The sequence below is a fragment of the Megachile rotundata genome, chromosome 3 (genome assembly GCF_050947335.1).
Source record: "Megachile rotundata isolate GNS110a chromosome 3, iyMegRotu1, whole genome shotgun sequence".
NCBI lineage: Eukaryota > Metazoa > Arthropoda > Insecta > Hymenoptera > Megachilidae > Megachile > Megachile rotundata.
This window is the reverse complement of record NC_134985.1, coordinates 22025505-22049668: the sequence shown is the minus strand read 5'-3', so window position 1 is coordinate 22049668 and position 24164 is coordinate 22025505. Positions and strand designations below refer to the sequence as shown.

Below are 24164 nucleotides of genomic sequence, written 5' to 3'. Positions count from 1 at the left end.
ACTCCACCTATCGCATGCTTGGTGGTATATTATATACTAAATTTATGAAACTCGAAATGTCTGAATATCGCCCGTGATACAAACGAACCATATTACTTCACTTTCATCGGCAGTCTCAGAATCTCGACTCTATAATTCAATCCCAAGTCAATATTTGCAATCGTCTCGACACGTCTCGACGACATGATAGTTGCAACGTTTAGCGAGTAGAAAAGGTAGCGATTAGTTCGAAACGATAAAGAAGGAGCGGAGGGGAGTCTGAACGGAAACGGAAGTTGGAAAAGTGGGGAAAATCATGAGTTACGCGAACGGCTTAATCAGCACGGAATGGAAGAAAGTAATAAAGTGAAGAGACCATGATTCCCTTGACGATTGTATAAAAATTAAATAACGAGCGGTCGATGTTTCGATCGATGCGTCTCGCTGGTGAGTCGAAGCGTGTCGGAGAAAATGTTGCGAGCAGCACTTTATTAATATACAAGATGTTTCAAAACAGAATTTACGCACGAGATTAAATGCTAATTCGAAACGAAATTTCCACTGTTCTTTATTATTACTTTGTAATATTCAATAAATTCGTTTGAGAACTATGTTCATGAGATAATACAGCAAAAGTTCAGAGTATACAAATTTAAAGAATTAGATTATTAAACAAGCGAACCACCTGTAGATAGCTAACTCTTATTGATTTATGCATTTACGTATAATGTGATTTTTCTCGAGAAAAAAGTTGCATATATTTTTTCAAATAAAAGTTTTTGTATTGCATCGTCCATTTTGAAACACCCCGTATAGGACGGGGAGAACCGGAAGAGGAAATCGACGAGCAAGAAGTAGAAAAACGAAACATTCCGAGCAGGGAGGAAGAAACGGATGCGTGATGACCGAGAAAATTTAAAGTTAGCATGTTCAAGTCTATCAAGCACTAGGTATAATTTCAAATTCTCAAGAAAACTAAAACGTCCAACCAAAAGAAAAGCGATCAAACCTGGATGAAAAAAGGAAAAGATACAGGACACAGGAGAAAGAGAAAGAGTAAAAGGGGTCGTGCTTTCAGGATCGAAGAATTAATCTAGCACAGCGTTTCCCAAATGTAAACTACAGTACTGTGTACGATTTTAATCTCAAAGTAATCAAGTTGTTCAAGTGAGGTCCATAGAACATATTAAAATCATCGAATAACGACTTGACACTACTCAATTTATGTTTGCAATTCCCTTTAATTTCGTATGTATTGAAATGACTCCGCTTTGCATTCTAAAGTCTGACAATCTATCCTGGGTATTAACTGGGATCTTACTGTAATCGTCTTACCGATACAGTGTACCTAACAACGAATTAATTACAATAATCCGAACGGGATCGTGTTTGATCTCATTTCATTCCAGGAAAACATCACGACATTTCCTTGCAAACGCGTAATATTTGAACAAAGGATAAGTAACGGTAAAATGGTAACACTAGAAAAATAAGACAACTGATTTTATTTTACGAAAATCGTCAATATTAACTTTTATTAATACCGTGTCGCCATCTTGCGAGACATGGACAGTACGAATCCTACTTCGATTTCAAGGAAATTTTGGAAAAAAATTGTAAAGCATCGTTTGGGCAGAGTTGGGTCGACTGGGAACGAAATTGGGAAACGCTGAGTACGCTAGTACAATGAAAAAAGTATCAAGGAGCGTAAGTTAAGTTAAGTTAAGTTAAGTTAAGTAAGTATAGTAGTGTGTGTTCGTTTTCATTTTGGCGGGCATTAACTAGAGTCTTAAGTGAAAGTGAGTACATCATACGTCATGTCACCATAGCCCACGGTCGTCATCGTGACAACGGCCCACCAGAACGCGTCCGGAATGGACTTGAAGAACGAATTCTCGGAGCCGGCCTCCGCGAAGTATACCGCCGACGAGAATAGCACCACACCTGCAATGCAAGGAAGAAAACACCGGTTCAGTGGGTTTAACGCCCCCGGTGGCTTTGTACCTCATGTCCCCGTAGCCCACGGTCGTCATCGTGACCACCGCCCACCAGAACGCGTCCGGTATCGATTTGAAGAAGCTGTCCTGCGTGCCCGCCTCCGCGAAGTAAACCGCCGACGAGAACAGCACCACACCTGGAACGCACACAAGAGGAACAGACGCTTCAAGACACGCTACTTTAGCGAGCCCCTTAAAGCCTCTCTAACGCGTCTTTTCGATCCTCCATTTCCGCCGTCACACCTCCGTCCGATTCTCTCTTTCCGTTATTCTTCCACACTGATCCTTTTTATCTCGGTAGATCTTCCCGACGATTCAACGTTGTTTTCTTTTTCTCCTCCTTTTCTTTCTTTCGTTTAGCTGCTAGATCGAGCAATTATCGACGATTTCGTTGGTTCATTGGATTTAGACCGTTGACTATCCGGACTTTTGTGCAGCGCTTCAAAGAACTCAAAGACGAGACACTAGATAGTAAGGACCGAGTTACATTGGCAAAGTGCTAGTATAGCCACACTTCATCGAAGTGATTGGACAGAAAAGAGATCGGTGGAGTCGCTATACGCTGAATTTTACTCTACGTTGCGAAATACTGTTGTTAGTTAATCTACGTTTCTACTCGTCTGTCCTTTTACTCACCTTTTCCGCCACTCCGAGATAGGCAAAGCCGAGTGCTAAAATCTTTTTGCAAACGAAAGCTGGCTCCACCGATTCTCGGATCTGATTTACAGGAGTGAATCACCAACGAGAACAAAGAAATGCATCACTTTCGGTTAATGTAGAGAACGCAACACACGGATGTGTGGTCCCGAGTTGCGGCTACATCAATCAGGATCACTGCACCGTGTTTGTTCTCGTTGAGGATACGCTCCTTGAAACCAACTCATCTTTCACGGTAACTGATCGCGCTCAGTTAAGGCGATTTGGCTGTATTTGGTATTAGCTACTCTACTTTCCCCACCTTTTCAACGTACTGGGGCTAACGATCTGCCACTTGTGCTACCGATGTAACTTATTTTTAGTTTCAAATACACGAGAAGCGATCCGTGATTCTCAACGGATCTTTCCGAAATTTTTGTGTGCCTTCATGCTGTCCTCTTACTTTACATCCATAAATCTTCTGATTTGTTATTCAAAGATTGTTGATCTTGGAACACGATGGGTTTTTCTATTTAAATTGTTCTTCGGTCTTTTTCGTTGGGAGATCATTTTTCTGCTTTGCCGTTGTTGCCGAGACGATTGACACCGAAAAATCGTAAAATTAAGAAACGATGTTCTTGGCGGAAAACAAACAAGAACGTCGTTGGAAGTTTTGCCGAGACTCGAATTAAGAATCGATAGACGAACGTGGGCTGTAAATCTGTCGCGCCAACCACCGATGAATCCACCCTCCGGAATATTCAAGTAGAAATTACTTGTCTTAAAGTGGTAGTGAATATCAATTCGATTTAGCAAGTCCCTCGAATGTTTCCGCTCTGTTTTTCACGGCGATTAAATTGCAAATTTTCCGTTTCTCGGAGGAAGGTTCACCGAATTCGCAGTGTTCTCTTGTTAAAATGCGACACTGGTGAATAAACGTCTATCGCTCCTGAATTCCAGACTCTAAATTAAAATTCGTCACGAAGTAAACACACTTGTCAAAAGAGAGAGAAAGAGAGAAAGAGAGAGAGAGGAGAAGAGAAAGAAACAGAAAAGCGGTACACGAGTATTCAAATGTTTCGGTATACTTGGTTAGTAGGAAATGGGACGTGGAAATGAAAACCAAGTTTAAAGAGAGAGAGAAACTGAGGGTAAAGAAAGGTGGTATATAAATGGCATTCCTCGGTAAATACACGAAAGTCCTTTGGACAAGTTATCCCTCGGGAGAAAAACGTCGTTTCCGCTACTGTCCGCTTTGAGAGACGGTCGAACGAGACAGTCCGTTTAGGACTTGTTCTCGTGTTTGGATTGGGACCTATCTAGGACGCGGTCAATCGGATGGAGAAGTGTTTGGGACTTGCCTAATTGGACCGGAGCCTGTCGAGAGAGATAAGGTTCACTCGGGACGTACCTAGGTGATGGAGGAAAGTCATCTGGTCACGCGAATCACTGCGAATACAGTGATCAAAAGCTTAGCAGCGATTCTCTTTCTCCCTTTCTCTGCGTTTGACGTTCCAAGCAGTTGTTTCTCGGGAAAACCTTCGACAAATAGACGAAAGGAAAAGGAAGACTTACCGATGAAGAGGAAAAAGATGAGCAAGCCGAGTTCCCTCATGGAGGCCTTGAGGGTACGGCCGAGGATCTGAAGGCCTTTACTGTGCCTGGACAGCTTGAATATTCGGAACACTCTGACAAGCCTGATGACCCTGAGTATCGCCAGGGACATCGCCTGGTTCGTGCTCTTGTCCTGCGGGCTTACCGGCGCCTTCGGTAGATCGAGTGTCTCCTCCTCCTCGGCCACCACGGTGGCCAGGGTGATGAAGTAAGGAATGATCGCGATGATGTCGATGAAGTTCATTACGTCACGGAAGAAGTTCAGTTTATTTGGACAGGCGAGGAAGCGCACCGATAACTCGAACGTGAACCAGATGATACAAATAGTCTCTATTAGGAAGAACGGGTCCGTGATATCCGGCACTTCGTCCTCCTCGATCTTCGTGCCGTTCGTCGTCGTATTGAACACCTTGTAATGTTTGAACTCGGGCAACGTTTCCAGGCAGAATATCACGATCGACAGGAGGATCACGACCACGGATATTATGGCGACCACGCGGGCACCCTGTGAACTCTCCGGGTACTCGAACAACAGCCAGACCTTCCTTTGGAACTCGTGCGACGGCAGCGGCTTTTCCTCTTCCTTGATGAATCCTTCGTCCTCCCTGGAAATTCGTTCAACTTTTAGATTCGGTGTACACGCCCGACTTGGACGGTTTTTGCCCGTGATATTACACTTTTACGACAACTCGATCTTCCGTGACTCTCTGCAAGAAATAATCGTACAAAGAACTTACGAGAACACGAGACGGATATTATTAGTTCGTGGAAAGAATGTTCTTTCTGGCTATCGTTATTAACGCGAAAAGAAATTCCCTCGCCCCTCTTTTATTTTCCGTGGTAACGAAAGTCATGGAAAGAGATAGGCGTCCACTTACAAGCGGGAGATTGAATTCCCTCGAACAACGAGCTCGTTGGACTTCAATGGGGAACCTTCTACTTTTCGGGGAAATTCAATCTGTTCTTTCTCGGGTGTCTCGTTGCATCAACAATTTTCCGTACACTCGTAACAACGAACGGTACAAGAAATTGAAATAAGAACGCGGATTTTAATAAAAGGTTTCCACGGAGCGATCATTTGATCCATCGGTGCTCTAACTTTAACGAAGGTATACGACGTAAAACGACTATACTATATAGCTGTATAACTGGAGGCAACGTTACAAGGGTCTATTGTATCGGCAAAGGATGCGAAGTATGTGTACCTGAACTTGTTGGTAGCCAACTCGCCCAACTCGTAGAACTTGATCTCCTCGGAGAAGACATCGAGAGGAACGTTGACAGGACGACGTAGTCTACCACCGCTCTGGTAGTAGTAAAGTATCGCGTCGAAGGATGGCCGATTCCGATCGAAGAAGTACTCGTTGCGAAGCGGATCGAAGTATCGGAGCCGCCGTGACGGATCGCCAAGGAGCGTGTCCGGAAATTGGTTCAGCGTACGCAGCTGCGTCTCGAACTTTAGCCCGCTCACCTGTCCAACATCGTTCGAAGGATTATCGATTATTATTATTAACATTCCGCATTTATTGGCCACCGTAACCTGGCCCACAGGATTAATCAGTTTTCGCTATCGGTGTAATTAGGACCGCACGGTCGATACGTCTCGCCTGCGAATCGCCAATTTTCCACGCGGTACAATACCTACTGATCGATATCCGATAATAGAGACTGCCGCGTTATTTACGACGGGCTTTAACCCTTTCATTATGCAGCTATTCGTCACTCGCTTTTCGTGCGTTTTGGAGACATCGAAGCAACTTTGTCTCTTCAGGAAAATGGTACATTTTCTGAATCATTTATCGCACGCGTTAATCGGTGCTGAACGTAACGCCGAATACGGAAAATTATCGTTACGACTGATTTGTTTCGACCGACGAAGGACTAAGGACCTTCTTTAGACGCTCCTGCAACGGCAAACTAATAAACGAAACTGGGGTAATTGCATCCCGCCATTAGGGCGATTAAGGAGAAAAAGAAGAAGCATCGGTTATAACTGTCGCGGCAGAAGTTGGTTTATCGATGATGGCGAGCAAAAGATCAACGTCGAGCATCTCCGCGATTTAAAAACCGCATTCGCCTCGAGAAATATGGTACAAGTTTTGATAGAATCATAGTGGATGAATCGATCGATTCAGAAGCACGTTCGATACATGGAATGCTTGAAAATGTAGGTTCTTTCTGTCGGATCCTGCGAGATCGGATGATCTCGGTGACTATCTACTTCTGGAGCGATTGGAAAAATTCCAAAACGCTTTCAACTTTGATGGATCGACAATTTCGTCGGAGTGAACGTAGAAAGGGCAGCCCAGGGCATTTTAACGGGGAATTTGGTAAAAACGAGGAGGCAAGTTAGAACTCAACGCCGACGAGCGTCCCGTCGAGAACAGAAATTGGATTGCACCCGCGGCGGCGCGGACACACGCGTGTGCACCGTGTCGTCGGTCGATATTTACTCCCGTTATCGAACGTCACCGAATAGCCAGGATTTGTCACGGAAATCGTCTTCTGATCCACCTCAAATTCGATTTTGGAAGAGAAACCTTTGAAAAAGGTCTTCCTTTCCTGCAACCCTCCCTCTAAGTTTGTCTACCATCTTTTCTAGATTGTTTAGGATTCTCTTGATCCAATCCCTTCTTTAAAAGCCCGGAAGATAGGACCAGCGAGTGTCGAGATATGCGATTTCGTTGAGAGGTCCGCCTCTAGAGCCCCGAAAGCAGGGAATTATCAAACAGTTACTGCACAGTTTCTTCGTAATTTAATCGTAAATTCTGATGGCAGGTTCTCCAGGCTTCAAGTAAGGTAAGTTTGCGGTGACTCGAGGGGAAGAAAGATTCGATCCTGGTGCGAAACGATTTGTATCGCGAATTTTTCGAGGGAACGATCGAACAGTTACTGTAATTGGCGCAATGCAGTCGTGTCATCCACGAGGACAGATAATTTCGTTCACACAATACGACCTTGGTACTATATTGCCCCTGATTCCAAGACGAACTTGGACGGCTGCCAAAATACGGTCTGTAGGTCACTTCGTGTCTTGAGATTATCTTGCTTCGTCGAAAAGAAAGAAATACGAACGGAGAAATAAGCAGAGGCTCCTATGATAATTTACGCGCGTATCCCGCTGAGTTGAAAAACACCGGAAATCGACCTGAATGCGGATCGCCTTCTTTCAGCGAACGCTAATGCTTTCAACGCTTTCGACGCTTTTGGAATCCTGCAATTATACGTAAATTTCCCATGCAATAAATCAATCAATTCCGGGCGACACTATCTAACGCAACAATTTGTTATTCGATTTTAATAATCAACCTGTTAAACTTCTCAAAATATTCGACAGTTTGAAGAGTGTTCAACATCGAACGAGCAGCGAGACCGTAGTGATCGAGAAGAAATTTGAAAGAGGAAATATTGAAAATCCATCAAAAATTAATTCTTCGTTCATTTGTTAACTGTTTGTCTAAATTAAACTCGCGATATCGATTACCGATGACGGCAATCCTTAAGTTTCAAGAACTTTCGACATCACACGAGCACCGAAGTGATACTACACTAATCGAAAATAAATTTCCAACAGATAATATTGGACATCCGTTTAAAATTAATTCTTCGTTAATTTGTTTGCCCGAATTCAATTTGCACTATCAATTGCCGACCGCTAATTGAATTTCAAAAATTTTCCAGATAAAATAAATTTTCGATATCGGATAAACATGTGCGCTAATTGCGTTAGGTGGAATTTTTCTAGAGAAAACATCGGACATCCGTAAACAATTAATTTTTTATTCATTCGGTAATTATTTGCTCGAATTAAATACGTAATATCGATTACTAACTGACCACCGCTCTGCAAATATGCGAATGCAAAATAAAACTCGAGTTACTTAACAATTTAAAAGAGAAAACGTTGGACATTCGTTGCAGAACACAAACAATATAGGTTACGTTGTAAACACGTTAACTGCGAATCTCCGAATAGACCGGGTAAATCGTGTAAATCGAAAAACGATTTACATGCTGACTCGTTCAACTCCAATTCTCCGTTTTATTTCACCGATTTCAATCTTTTTCTTTGCCGCGTCGAACAGGGTGACAAGTATGCTTCGTTATTCCGCACAATTGCGATCAAATGCGGGGTCGTACTTTTTTCCAGCTAGAAATTTCGACTCCAATTATCTCGCCGCTCCAATGAAACGATCCCGAGCCAACCGTCCTACAGTGCGATGCATATAAGCTCTAACAATTTGATTTTTCGCGAAATAAAGTTTTACAGTTTCATCCTGCAATGTATCATATTTGAGTTTGATTTAGTATGGCAGAATTTCACAAATTTCCATTGTTAGAAACTTAACCTAACCTTCAAAGTGAGCATTAGATTCGAGTAAACAACCGGTTTTGCTCGAGTAAGCAATCGCGAAGTCTGTCACAGAGTCATCCCAATTAATTGACGCATCGAAACGTAAAGTGAAGTCTGAGATGCTCACGTTAATGACGACCCTCTCGCAAAAGTCATGATCGTGCGGAATGGGCTCGAAGTGAGTGACGCCTGAGTATTGGGTGTGGGGGTTCGGCCCATCCTCGTCCTGGCTGCTGAGTTTCGGCAGCGATCTGAAAAAGAAACACAACGGTATCGTTAAACCGTCCTCTTCTGGACCATTCTCGAGCCAAACGAAATATACATACATATTCCTTTATATACACATACAGGAAACGTTTAATTCGACAAGAAGAGAGCTTCAACCCCGCCGATTTTAACGCGTTGACGTTACGTAAAGGTCTAAGGAAGGTTAATGAAACTGTTAAAAAACGTAGCGAGCTTCTTCGCAAATCATTTTCAAAAGGTTAGAATAAAGTAACGAAATTTAACTTGGAATAGTGCGAAGGAAACGATGGAACTCGAAAAGTAGGAAGTATTTGGTCCGACGCGTGGTACGATTTGCGAGGAGGAAGAAGCCCACTACATTTTGTGGAAGTTTCATTAAAATCGGCGACCCGAAGTTGGGGCCCTCTGCTTGTTAGTATACGTACAGAGGATCGTACAAACGTAACAAAACTAGGTTGCGCTACCTCTGCACTAACAGCCCCTATACCGAGCTATTCTCTTAATGAGCTACTAGACTGGCAAGCCACTAGGTCGACAGCCTGCTAGGCTGCGATACACCTTGATAGATCGGTCAGGCGAGAGATCGATAAAGAATTAACATCGACCAAGCTATTACTACTCGATATGTATATTATATATGTACATAGCTAGTCTAGGATCGACGAAGAACAGGAAGCCACTAATTGTAAGATCTCTACGGTGGAATGTTCGTTCATTATCGGAATGGAAAATCGCTAATCGAGGATACTATGATTGGATCGTCGAGAGAAACTGGGATGTTACCAGCTACCATTCTTGAAGATAAACTTCTTGTCTTGCACAGACTGCTGCATTGATATCACATTTCTGTGAAGCAGTCAAATTTTCAGTTACAGTTACAGAAGGTACGTCTTCGGGTTTAGATTATTATCTGCAAATTATAATAGAAAAGTTTTAACAACTTTGATATTGGTCCCGAAAGTACCCGTTCTCCGATATTTCCAGATGCTGAAAGATCGTTGAAAGAAAATATAAAAATTGGTACCTAATTGCCTATGCAAGATTTAAATGAATATTTTGACCAAAGAATTACTAATTTCTAGGCGCAAAGTAGTACTTATAAGTGTGACACGTTAGTACTTAAAGCGTTATTATTTTCAGAATTAACCTGTTAACGCGAGTTGATTCATCCTTGCGTTGAGGCCTCACGAGTGGCCGTCTGCAGCTCGCGAATGCAATTGTGCATGGATGATATAGACAACACACGAGCGTTACAGTATACGCGCAGAGATTTCGGTGGGTGAACGTTATGCTAAACTGTAAATCTTCGTCGGACTCTAGTCTCAACTCTCGTAGGAGATTTAACGATCCATTTACAAACAGATTTGTTTACCTTGAACGATTTGTGTTACACATCGGTCAATTAACGGGCTCGAGAAAGTGAAACTTTTGGTCATAAATATGGTGAATCGTCGAGTTAAAATGGTAGATATATTTATACACCATCGAGAGACATGCGTGACTCACGTCAACGTGGAAAGCTGCGGATCCATATCGAGCGAAAGTTCGAGGGCCGATTGGCGTTCGACAGGCAGGATGCCAAATGAGTACGCAAATCTTAATTAACGCTCGTCCATGAGCAATTGAAATAACGAGCACGAGGCTCGTCGCCAAAAACATAGTCGTCTTCTCGGACGTCATTGTTTTCGATCGTTCCGGTATTGTTTATAACTTCGACACAGGATTTATGGCTCTACTTTGTTCTGTCAGCGAGCCAACTTTCGTTTCAAGAGAAACATCGTTCGATTTTATTCGCGTTTCCTAGTTCTTTTCTTCTCTATCGATCCAGCTAAGACCCGGAAAAAAGCTTGGCCAGTTAACTAGTTTGAAAGTATCGAAAATACTTTATTCTCGTTAAAAAACGAACGAACGCTTGGTACGGGAAACATTGAGCGTTCCCAAGACTGAAAAGGCCGAGGACCGTCGAGAGGTGGCGTCGAGGTGTTCTACCAGCAAAGTAGCAAAGGGTGAGAAGAAAAAAAGAGAAGGGAAATGAAAAGTGGAAGAGAGAGAGAAAGAGTGGTGCCACCAAAGAGCATCTCCACGCTCCACTTTGTGGGGTCGTAAGGGTCCTGGGTCGATTCCCGACTTTTCGCCCTCTGCCGCTTCTACGCCAAAAATTCACTTTCCCTTCTCTCTTTAATCGAATGCCTTACCTGTGCTTGCCACTTCTAACTCATCAAATATTTCAACATTTGAAAATATTTTACACGCTCTATATATTTTCACTGCTTCTACTTTATTTGCATGAAAAGTCAGATCAAGTTAACTTCATTCCCACCTTGCTACTTACAAAGTGTGTAGCATTTATCGTTCAACCCGAAAGATGGCACGTCGATCCGAAATTTTGTAAATTCTATTTTTAAACCCAGTTCAAATTTGACTACTCAACAAATATAGTTCGGGGTATTTCCTGTTTGGTTCACAAGATGGCGCGTCGAGTATCCCACGCATCACCTAGCAACCTATTATTCACGAATCAATTTTTCCGATTTCATTCGGAGCTTTGAACGAACAAGTTGACAAATTCGTCGACGAATTCATCGACTTCCGAAGCGATTATCAATAATTCTGGCTCGTCATTACGAAGCGAGCGAGATCGCACCCTCATCGGCAAACGTTTTTCGGAGCCGTCCGTTTGCTTATCGCTCGACACTCAGGCCATTGTGGACAAATGGTTTCTCGCCTAGCTTCGTAGGTCAGCAGCAATTCTAAACGCGAGATTAAGGACAGATTAGCTCCGGAAACGCTTCTCTTGCGGTGCAATCGGCGTGCAGACGGCGCGACGAACAAAAGAGAGTGCCCAAGCCAGACGAATTTTCCGGACTGAAAGCTCTCTTTGTTAGTTACCAACCGCCGTGGAAGCTTTTCCACCAGTCACAAATTCCTCTTCAAAACTACCCTCTATAGATGTATATTCTTCAAGTGGTCACCGTTTTATAACACCGACACTCGCATTCAATTCACCGAAATTGTTTCTTCTTCTTCGATAGAAACGAAACCAGAAGGTATTGTTTTAATTGGACGAGAAAACTTGCGCAATTTGCATGAATATTAAACAAGTTTATACGACTTGAAGTAGTCGTCTTAAAGGATTCAAAGAGAGTTTCAATTACTGTACTTCGATATTCCGAGATACCAAGCTGGAACTTTGGACGTAGAACGCGTGGCGATGTAACGAGCGGAGATAACAACCTTAACGATACAACACCTGAGGATATAACGTGTTCGGTGATAATGCGTGACGATCTGACAGGTGGAGATCGAACGAGTGACTGCACAACCCGTGGAGATACAACCCGTAGAAGTACAACGAGCGGAAATACGATACGAGGAGATAACAACGCAAATATGGCATAACGCTTGAGGATATAATGCGTGAAGATAGAAAAACCTGACAATACAACATGCGGTGATAGACCGCCAGATTATACAACGCGAATTCCTTCAACGCCTTGTAAATGCGTGATATATCGTCACATATCGCGTGATATAACGTACCAAATGCGTAGTCGTAGAACACGTAGCAGCAGAACGTGCGACAACATCGGAGTCAATACCGTTGTCGGAGAAAAATTGAAAATGTTCGATTGAATTATGTAGTAGTTGTCCCATTAAATAGGAAAACGCTCGATACATCGATTCTCCGTTGACTGGTGACACACAAAAGAAACTTTATGGTCATCTCATAAAAAGGAGAGGAAGATCGATATCTGAATGGTGGCGTTTAATTACGTCGCGAAAGGTGGGACAAGAGCCAACTATTTATCAAAGTTTGACTGGTAAGTGACGTAAGCGCGAAACTCGACAACGACGAACGGCTTCGACAAAAGACAGAAAAGAAAATATCGGGTCGTAGATCTAACGCACGCGTCGAACTAGTTCACAGTGACGGATGGTTTATTCCTAGAACCGTAGTGACAGTCGATGCACTTCGTGCACCCGAAGCGTAACTGAGAATAGCTCGACGTATCGCGAAAATAGACACACGCTGTTATGTGCTACGTTTCATCCTCGACCACGTGTTTTCTACCCTTTCGGATTTCTGGCTATCGATGGCTTCCCGAGAATATTCGCTATCTTCCTACGCGTCAATGGAGGTTCCAACAACGAGAGACCAAAATTTCATCGGGCGTAATCCACGTCGATGAGTTTCGTGTACGCGTGTTGAAAGAAAGGGTTACAAAAAGGCCGGGTGCTTTCGCGCACAATGCCAACGGTCTCGATCAACAAAGAACAAAAACGTGAAGCAAAGTCGAGCATTGTCATTGTCTCTGGCATGTTGCAATAGCCATTGTATCTAAGAACGATCGCCGATTAAGACAAGCAGTCAATTAAGAAACCCTCTCGACGATGCCCCCGTACTTAATAACATCCTGAACAGCGAGCTCGCCTAATTGGAAGAGGCTGGTGCTTACGTCTTTTCCGCTCGGATATACAAGCGAACCAACCAGTTGAATGAAAACCCGTTCCCATTGTTAGCGTCGCGAAGAAGAGTTTATTTCCAGTCGTCAATGGTGGACAGTGAGAGAGGAGATGGCGGTGTCGAGGACAGGGGAGGGAAAAAGGACTCTGTTCCGAAGCCCACGTATATCTTCGTCGAGCGACTGAAAATAGCGCGTCGCTTCGCGGAAATAACGAGTCCGTCGTCTTCTGCCGTGACCTAGAAAACACGTGCTCCTCTCTCTGTCGTTGGCCAGCGAGCGGAATCGCGAGCGGAATCGTGCAACGACACCGACGACCAACAAAACATCCACCAGACTCCACCGAATCGACCCACACGCGTCAACCTGTTATTTCGCGAGAAAATTGAAATTCATTCTATACTCCTGTCGTTTCTGTGAAATTGCTTCGACACTTTTTCTTCCTCTTTTATATTTCTAAATGGCGTCGGTGAACGATTCATCTCGACCTCGTTGACGTTGCTTGCAAAAGCGTGCAAAACTTAGCTTAGCCAATTGACACCTGTGTGGGGCATTGTGTACCGAATAAAGCTCCGATTGGATTAACGGGTGTCCAATTTTTTCCGGACAAAGCGTCGGATTTGTTAACTAGAATATCTTGCTCCAAATTTTTCGTCAACTCCTCTCGCAGGGTCGGTTACGAAGTAAGTGTTTAGGTCTATATACTAAATACGTGTATAGTTAGTTCGATACTACGTAACTTCTCGTCTTGCAGGTTCAGTGGCTCGCTTCGACGTCCGCAAGTTTAGGTCAATTCGAATAACTTTCGGGTTCGATTTGAATAAGATCTGATCCTTTATTTATTCAAGCTTCCCTTGAAACTTCCGACACGTATATCGGTGGCGTCGATAGCCACGTACAATCGCACGAATTTTTGAAAGCGTCTAATAATAGGCGTTCCGGTATTTTAAGATTGCAAAATAATGCAACGATCATCGAGAGCTGTTTCTCCTCGGCAGCAAAATTGGAAACATTGAAGGAGTATCGGTGATTGCGGTACGATGTTCAGCTCATAAAATATAAACGGTGAGTCAACAAACGTGCGAAGCTCGGCTCGTTAAAGAACTGCGCTATTTTCGTTGTACCATTAGCTCCACGTGTACAACATGTCCCGTTTGAGAAAAGGTTCTTTTGAGTCGTACGTGAACCTATGTAAACGCACGAAAGTATAAAGTGGGTACCTACATCGTGGGATGGGAAAAGTGGGCCAATGTTTGGAACGTCTTCAACGTCGTTGAATTATGTTCATGAGAAGATGAAAATGTGTGGAAACATATCGTGTTCCTAAACACAACAATGCTCCGTTAAATAAAACAAACGTTTCTTCGTTCGGTGCTCTTTAAATCTACACGGTTTCTATTTCTACTGAAATAGACAGAAGCTTCCGAGTTTGAAGTACCGTTTATGCGAAATATTCCTTTGACGTGTCATCGCGTATTTTACTACCAAAAAATTTGCTTGCCAAGTATTCGCATTCTCTTTCGTCAAGGAAGAAATTAGTTCCTCGAATTTACAGAACCAGCATTTCTCATATTCTAATCATTATTATTGTTAGGATTTATTACTGATTTATAATATTATTGCTTAGCATCTTATACAGTAGACAAAAAATTTTCTTTTTAATGAAGATTAACAGGATACATTACTAATAGAAAATTTCTTCCAATTCTCGGTAACGAGACTCGTCGGTACAATCGAACAAGGAGGAACACTTGGGAAAATTGGCAAGAACCACCAACCGCAGAAGTGGAATAAGTTTGCTGAATTTTTTAGATACGAATTCTAAGAAACCGTATACCAAACGATTCTCCTCGTCCAATTACGACTTATGGAATCGAGACACGTTCAATGAAAACCACTGTGCTGGAATTTGAACGGCTAGGCCGAAAATTTGGAAAACCAAGCCCGATAACGATCGACCTAGCTTCCGCTGGAAATCTATAGTGTACACGGCATTGCAGATCGCTGGAATCGATTCCCAAAACTCGTCCCGCCAAAAGTTCCCTCTCTTCCAGCGGGGAGACACCCCTGACCTCGGCCAAATAGAATTAGTTCGTGACCGAAGGTGTTCGACTAGACTTGCGTTACCAATTAGAACCCGACACCTTCCATGGCCCTTCCTGAGCTAGGTTACACCGCTTTCATACAACACCCTTACACTGGGTGTTTTTAGGAAAAGCGATATTAACTCCGGAGAGAATGAAATTCTAGATAGTCTTAAAATTTTGAATTTTTAAATCCCAAATTGTAGACCCCGCAGTCTCTAAATTCCGATATTCCTAAATCTCGAAATATAGAGATGTCTTTATGATCGTCATATTTTCCCTAAGGAATCCAGATCTGCTCTTGACCGAATAGACAAGTATTGTTCGTTGTGAAATGGTCACCAGATATTGTACGTTCTCAAAGTAATGCGATTCCAAAATGGCTCCTGAGGAACGAGACGGAGCTTTTAGCGAGTAGTTAGTACAGCGCACTATCTTATCTGGAAGTCCGTCGTTCCTGAAATACGTAAATGCATTTTCCCTCCTGCTGAAACAGGTAGTATGGACGATTATAACCGGCGGCTATGAAATGTCACTGGGTACTTCGGAGAATTGCAATCGCTTCCCGTGAAATGGTCACTGGGTATCACCGAATTTCATCGTTTAATATGGGACAACCAGATACGAACGTTTATTGTTTATCGTAACTGACAACCCAGTCATCTTTGCTTTATTACACTGTCGCGAGATTTTCTCTACGTAACAACGAATTCGTTAACGCTCGCTTACGTGCATCCTCCATTTTTCACGCTCCACGTGACACGCGCATTAAGGACAGCATCCATTTCGCGCACGACTCTCCTGCATCCTGTCTTTACCCGTTTAAATGCAACTTCTTTAATGCGAATCGTAATGCAACGCGGCTCATTAATTCTCTTCGGCACAGAGGATTTTAACAACGGACAAACGATAAAAGAGATGCTGTAGAAAACTGCTGTAAGCTCTCAGTCAAAGCTGACACTATCTTTTATTGTTTACCTGGTTGTCTCTTTTAGTGCAGAGTCTCAACAAATTTTTTATCGAATACGCTGTACGAACCTAATACTCTTATTATTTTGAACTAATCTGCTGATAAATCAACTCCACAATATATCCTTAAATTTCTTAAAACACGCCTTTGAACATCGCGAAGCTGCATAGCTGCGCATGAAAGAACTTTCATTGTAGCACCTCGAGGACTGTGAAATGCTCGAGATTCTTAATAAAATGAATCTCTGCAAAGGTGGAATCTAAGAAAGAACGTAAAATTTCATCCTACCAACTGATAAGAAATAGAATTCGATCAAAGCGTCGAACTAGCACCGCCTATTGTGTCGACACGAATGTTCTCCTATCGATGATTTTCAACCCCCTGTTTTTCTATTATTACATCACAGTTCGAAGTTGTGAAAGAAGAATCTCAGCAGCGAGCTCCTCCGACGGAGACCTCGTTTTGGAAATCGTGCGCGTGCATTCGTGCTCAAGCATAATCCAGTACAGAGTTGACCCACATTAGGAGAGATCAGCGACAGGCGAGAGAGAAACGACGAAAAGCTGACGCTGCATGCATCCCTGAGGCGAAGCATGACCCTACCGGACAACGAGAACATCGAGATCCTAACGAGCCCTTCGCCTTCGACTTCGTCGACCCTAAGGCCTCTTTCAAACTTGCCACATTTTTCCGCACCGTGAAATTCTACCTTCCGTTACATTACACGACGTACTATTACAATTTCAACTTTCAAAAACCCTAGTACCTGTATGTTCCTCTTTATTAATAGAAAATATATTTGTTTCAAAGTAGTGAGTTAAGAAGTAATTTAATAATCAAGTGTTAATCATATTGAATTCAGAAAAATATAACCACTGTCGGATTAACTCTTCGCGAGATAGCACTGTTAATAATCGAGGTAATAACGAAGTTGAGGAAGTTAAAATTTGAGAGTAAAAATAGCAGGAAAGCAATATTCGTAGGTTCATAAAACGTGGTCATTGAGAAACGGGCCTAAGACCTAGCATTCTGGAGGACCTCGTGGCCATTCAGGGCAGATTCTGGGGGATCGTCATTAATTCAGACGAGTTCGAGTTCGAGGAGAGCCGAAGTAACCCCCTCTGCTTCACCCTTGACAGCACTAGCTCGTTGCATCGAGTGCTCCCGAGAGAGATAGCGATATAGAGAGAATCGACATTGGAAATTCGATGCTGCAAATTTTCTGCAGTCCATCGAAGCTCGCGCTCTACCAATATCGTGCTCGATGGAAATTCGATAAATTTCAGTTTTTCCGAATTCATCAGGAAATTCTGTTCTTGGAGAATATCGGGTGGAGGTAACTTTAATTTACCAGAATACCTCTTCAAGAATACTTCTTCATGAACTTACATGTTCAGTTCGTTTTTAAATTCATCAAAGGTCGGATATTTTTGTAAGTTATAAATTCTTATAGGATTTATTAATACAATTGTTACAAATTCCAAACGAGTAAAATATAATTGCAAAGAGTGAAATAGTTTCTTTTTTTGATCATACAAAAGTCATTCCCGAAGAGGTTAAGCAATTTATCTAGCCTTCGATTTTAACACCGGGGGAATAATTCCTACAGTTTGAAATTCCAACGCGAGGAAAATAATATTCCCCGAATTCCTCCAACTTAGAATTCCAACGCGAAATTCCTGGAGCTTGCAATTTCGACGCAAATTGCATTTGCAGAATTCTCCTCGCTTTCGATTCAACCACAGATCAAAAAATTGTAACAAAAGTTAGCGGTGTTTGGTCGTATTCGAAAGATCAAAGCTAAAACATGATCTCGTAAAGGCGGTTTATTTGACTGTGAACCGATGTTCCAACAAAAACGAGTGAAATGTAACAAATCGTTCGATTAACGCGAAGTAAAAGCTCGTTTAACTTCTACTTTCGTTTAATCGACGAAAAGGAGGTACGCTTGAAATCTCGTTGTCTCTGAATCGACGTAGTTGACGGGTCAATGCGAAGGTTGGATGAAAGAACGTTGGATAGAAAACGACTGTTTCTGTCGAAAGTCGAGAACGGGAATCAAAGAATAATTGTGAATTATAACGAAATTCGCGAGACAACCTGGGAATGGACAAAACGAACGAGAGGACGATCGATCGTCGAGCGTCGACAGGATTTTGCATGCGCAATATTTAAATTCTTGTACCCGTTCCGTTTCGAGCCATTACCCAAAATGAATTCGTGTTTCGTCATGTTTTACGGCATTTCTCCATTACGTATCTCTTCAAATTTAATGTCCCCAAAAGTTCCCTCTCATTTCCATCTTTTTAAAAAGACTTCTGGATTGAAAAATTACTAGAAACACTTTATTTGTTTAATCGACTTCCGATGTACAAAATACAGGAGTTACAAAAACTTCGGTTCGTCCGAATCATGGCATAAAATTGGGTCCACAGGGCCCAATAATAATAATGATGTTATAACGGATAAGGAGTCTGGCACAGAAGTGAGATTCCCGGTACTGACAGTGTCTATTTTTACCAAATTTCTGTAATATTCGAAACTTTTCCGAGAACGGTAGCTCGCGGACCAGAGCGAAAGTCCTGGTTCATAATAGTTCATCGACATATACGCTAGTTTCCCGCGTTGAAGAGGTCCTCTCGAGCACGAGCAAAGCGTGAAATTCGTTTCAACCGCTTAACACGGTCCAGGGAAACGGAAACGGAGGACTCGCGAGGCAAGCGAGCGTTTCCCGAGGGTTCGAAGACGGTTGGCTAACGTTGCACGAGCGTCGCCGCGTGCACGCACACATGTGGTGCTCGAGGAGCACGCGAGCGAGCCAGCGAGCCGCCTACGCGCTCGACGTCAGCCACGTGAAAAACGAACGGATCGCGAACGCAAAAAACCCCGTCACTCGACCAAGCGAGAGAAACTACAGAGACCACTTCCCGTGACGCACAGCCCACGCTTTGCACGCTTGCCTTTCGAATAAACCCACCACTCCACATTTTTTCCCCCGTTTCTTCGTTTACGGCGACGAACTCGCTTGGCTAAGTAGACTTCCGCGCGAGACTCGCGTCGCGTCGCTCCGATGCAAACGAATTACGAAACGATACTCGTAGAACGTTAGTGCCGGTGAAGTAGTAATCTCTTCGAGTCGTTTGCAATATACGAAACAGCCGAACCGAGCGAGAAGCGGATGACTGCCGATTCGACATAAGAGGGTAAGAGTTCGTTTCTGAAAAGCAGGTATCAACACGGTTTAATATTTTAATAATCTTTTTTTGCGTGCCGTCAATCCCATCTTGCATCATTTTGTTCGATAAATCTCCGAGAAATAATGGATAGAAGTTACGTTGCACTGTACGACGCTACTTCTCAGAGTCGCCAACAGAGGGACATTAGGTACGACTTTCTCGCTGGTACTCGCTCAACGATCCATCACTCTCCAATCTGTGGAGCTCAGTACAGGATTAACCGTGAACGGTTAGCTTGTTATATCCTAACATCTCGACTGCTACAGCGGAAATAGAGTAATGGTCATTTAAGAACTTGTCTTTTCTTGTCATTAACTACTCGGTTCTACAAAACTGAAGGAGTTAATCACCAAAGGCGATCAATAAATATATGAAGGTTATATGGTACAATAAAGCAAATTTTTCAAAATGTGTTTTTTCATTCTTTGGTACACATATCATGCATACATAACTCGAATGTCTCATATTATCTCGTGATACGCTGATGCTAATTTTGTTTGGAAAATTTCTCCACAATGGATGTTATAGATAATATAAATTTTTTAATTTCTGAGTGCCCGATTTATAGAGGGACGGAATCCACAAAATGGAAAATATCGATGGCGTTCGAGTACTGTCGTTTCTACTACACTGTCTTTGTATCTATTTCGAGAGCAATGTCTGATACGTGGCACTTCAAGATCAAATAAAATCACTATCGGTACTTGTTATTCTGCAAACTTTGATCCACCGCAAATCAGAAAGCTCTCAAGAATTATTGCTCTCGAAGACTGTTCTCTTCAAAGTGACTCGACAACCTGTCTCGACAAAGTTGTTTGAAAATTTGAAAAAATATCAAGTATTCAGCAAGTTCAAGCAACTCTTGACTCCAACAGAGCATGCACGCTCGAGAATCTCTTGCTAACAAATCGCGATTGGAAGCACGGTGAGGTTACTTCGTAAATTTGGCAACGAGTCGACTCGATTTGTTCAACCAATCGGAAGGAACTTCAATCGTTTGGACGGAAGCCATTGGAGACGACGAGGAAACTTGGGTCATTAATTATTCCATCGAAAAGCTCTTCGCAATAACGCGAACTCGATTAAAAACCGTTTGATATCATCCCCTTACCTTTGACAAGTTTACGTTCTTAAAAATATCCGGCGAAATTAGCGAAATGCAAATAAATTCGCCAACGAGATTCCTAGCTACTCGAAGACAAACTCGTTTCCTGTCGCCGCTGAAATTGCTTTTCGAATTAATTCGTCCGTCTGCTTATAAAACCTTGGACAGCGTAACTTTAATCGATTCCGGTAATCTCATTAACACCATCGATTATAATTTTCGCCACCTTCGTTTCATCGTTGATTAGCGGGAAACTTTCGAAAAAAATCTCGCGAACTTTAAGCGTCGCACGCGAGCATTTCGCGTTCGTTCTTCGCTCGTTACTTAATTTTCAATTCCAGCAAGTTTTAATAGGAGCTTTCTAATAATAGTTACGCGATTTAAAAGCGATCGCGAAAGCTATTTAAGCGGAAAAGAAGTACAGTCCTTTAACCGGTGTCTGCTTGGATTAGGTCATGTTTCACCGTGATTCATAAGCATCGCGGGAATTCTTCGAAAAGGAACCTCAAAACGCTAAAAAGCTTTCGTTGGCGGAAGCGGCGGTGAAGAATCGCAAGAATTCCATTCGAGTCGTTGGAATATTATGACATTGTCGAGAAGCGAGGATGGAACGCGAGAAACGGAGAGAGAAACAAAGGAAGATGCGCGTTCCGCGAGAAACGAATACCTTTGGTAGAATAGTCCAGGAATGTCCGCGTATTTTTAGAACCCCTCGTGCTTAACGAAACTCGATAATTCGTGGCACGACTACTGGCGTAATCGCCAGAGCACGTGTCTTTTCTTTCAACAACAAGGAACATCAATAATTAAACTATCCTTACACTGCATAAGGTTCAGTGTTGCACTGGTAACTTCTTAAGTGTCAGGCTGATTGCGGATGTTTACGCATTTATGATATATTGAGCAAAGTATAAATAAACACTCTATGGAATACATGATTTATGCTTATTTTGTAGTCTCCGATATATCATACATCCGCAGTCTACCGATGACACAGACCAGATGAGCCACCACTCATAAAGCCAGATTTACATTGATTTAGTAGCCGAGTTAGTTGCTTAAACCTTCAAGAGCTGGCATAGACTGATGCTGTAAGGCTCGGGACGGCGCTTGATATATTGCCTAGAGCAGTAATTGACAAGTGAAATGACCACCGAAGATCTTACGAACACCAGCGTGCAAGCACAGGGTGAGTCAGGAGGAAACTTAACGACTGGGCTATTGTGATCTAGTCATGGACCCTCTGAGCATGGGAACAGCCCACAGAGTAAATTGGATCTCACGGAGAGACCAGAAAGAGGACCAGACAGATTCTAGGGAGAACCTAAGGAGAGCCTAGGAGGCCACAAAAGAGATTAGATCCTACCGAAAACACTTGACAACCAGATAAATGGTTGTGGCATTAGCCTGTAGACTACTACCCATCAGTGTTGACGTGTACATATCGTAACTTTGGAACGGGGACTTACAAACCCAATGAATGGGTCAGTAATTCGCTCTCAGCGGTTTAAATCTGTCGCAACATCCATAAAGGTAACTCGTGGGAGCAATTTGACGTGACCTGTTCATAGAGCAGAAGGCTTGCGTAGAGTAGCGCTGATAGCAATGCCTTTTTGGCTCGTTCTTTGACATCAAAAGCATAACCCATAGGAATTACTTGCACAGAATGAAACCTTCCCGGACAGCGAATATGCGGGTCCGTAAGAAACCAAGGCTATCACCGGTAGCTCCACTTCTTTGCAGCCCTCACCGAATAATGCTTCGTTTGCAATTCCATGGCACATAGAATTTCGGATGAAACAGCCAAATGGGTCATTTCCCATACGGACCGGTCCACTTTTCTGACAGTTCTACAGCGTATCGTACATGGCATCTACACGCGTGATTTTTTACAACGGTTTACACCCTTGCCGATACTGATACAAGTCTGGGTACAATAGAGTTGTATCGTTTATCGAGTGCGAAATATCTCTCGCGATGATCTTGACGCGTCTGCTCATGAGCGCATCACGATCATCGTGTCGTATTTTTCTTTACAACCGTTTAATTAATTTACGTAACGTATCGTTTAGGATCAAACTCGATCGAATTTAGACATCTTGTTGGGCAATTAATCGTCCAGAATCAGACGACGAGCAACGAATCGGAATCGCGAGTATAAAATCGTTACGCGTATCCTTTTCCGGCTGGCCGGCCATTCATTCACCCCCTTGCTCGTCGTTCCCTTTTATCGCAAGGATGGGTAAGTGCGCAAACGAGACGCGGACAGTAAACAGGAATAGATGTCCATGGAGAAAAATGTTACGAAGCGGATCGAGATAGCCGGCTGGTATTCTTTCCTGCAGGCTATACCACTGCGGCACTCGAGGCAAGTCGTAAACGTATTTTAGTGCCGGGCACACCTCCGCAGCGTCCCGATGCTGCGATAAAGCCAGTAGGCGATAGCCGTACGGTAGAACGCGTTTCAGACACGGAGATTATCGATATCCGAATGATCGCGACGACTCTTTCGCAACTCGCTATTCTTGGATCCGTAAAAGAATCACGCGAGCGCGGAGAGACAGGTTGGTCGAACAACGTCTAACACCTAGGTTCTAAGCATTCGCATCTACACACAAGTTTACTGTAGACTAATGTAGCAGCCGTGGACTAACCAGCTATCGCTAACAGGCTACGCCAGCTTAATAAACGTAACAGGAACGACGTACAACATTAAAACCCTAACTCCACTACGCTAGATCGAACTGTTTCGTCCTAAGGTACCAAACGGTGGTACGGATGGTTTAGTAACGACGGTGTGTAATAATACGTTATAAGAAAGGATGTGAGGTGTTCTCTGAAACGTTACGCGGGTCCGCATGCAAAAAAGTAACCTCGTACTATCAGAGACGCGTGGATGGCTTGAGTAGTCCGTACCTCGTGTCGCCGTGTTCCTCCGCACCATTCCGGTGGGGGCGTAGGTCCTGCCTCGGTTTGAGGACAGGGGTCAGCCCCCATTTCTCGATGAACTCGGTGCGGGAAATCTTGGCGCTTGGCGGCGGTTACGAGAGGGGGCGGATCCCCCTCCCGAGCCCCATGCCCCCGGAGAGCGGTGCACTCCCGCACAACACGCACCCGACGATGCTTCCTCTCCTCTCTTCTCCACTGATCTTCTATTCTCTTTGTCTCCCTCTCTAAGTCTCCTTCTCCCTCCTGCTTCTCCTTCGCTTTCGTTCTTTCGTATATCCGCTACTCACCGAAAACGAGAAAAGAAAAAGGGAAAAGAACGAGGAAAAAAGAAAGACAACCCCGTGGGCCGTGGACAGTGGGCACGGCGGCACTCGGGCACACCGAGTTCTCGGCCCTCTTTGTCCAGGCGTATCGCTCCGTCGCACCAACACCAACGGACACCGACACGAGACCGATCCACCACGAGGAACCAACACGGACACTACCAAAAACGAGCACTGTGACGCGAACACCGATGATCAGCGACGCCAA

The 24164-nt window shown here is 43.4% G+C and overlaps 1 protein-coding gene across 11 annotated transcripts in view; it reads right to left on the bottom strand.

Annotated features, from left to right (window-relative positions):
* Window positions 1–24164, bottom strand: part of shaker (potassium voltage-gated channel protein Shaker) — a 161165-nt gene that overhangs the window by 18241 nt on the left and 118760 nt on the right. For 9 of the 11 annotated variants that reach the window (XM_076529919.1, XM_076529921.1, XM_076529920.1 and 6 more), the window contains 4 exons: window positions 8708–8831; window positions 5432–5697; window positions 4188–4831; window positions 1794–1923 (listed from right to left, as the gene is read on the bottom strand). In XM_076529919.1, coding sequence (XP_076386034.1) covers window positions 1794–1923; window positions 4188–4831; window positions 5432–5697; window positions 8708–8831 — 1164 coding nt within the window. Of the gene's footprint in view, window positions 1–1793; window positions 1924–1983; window positions 2114–4187; window positions 4832–5431; window positions 5698–8707; window positions 8832–24164 lie in introns of all 11 variants that reach the window. The other 2 variants (XM_076529922.1, XM_076529928.1) reach the window with 2 other exon arrangements.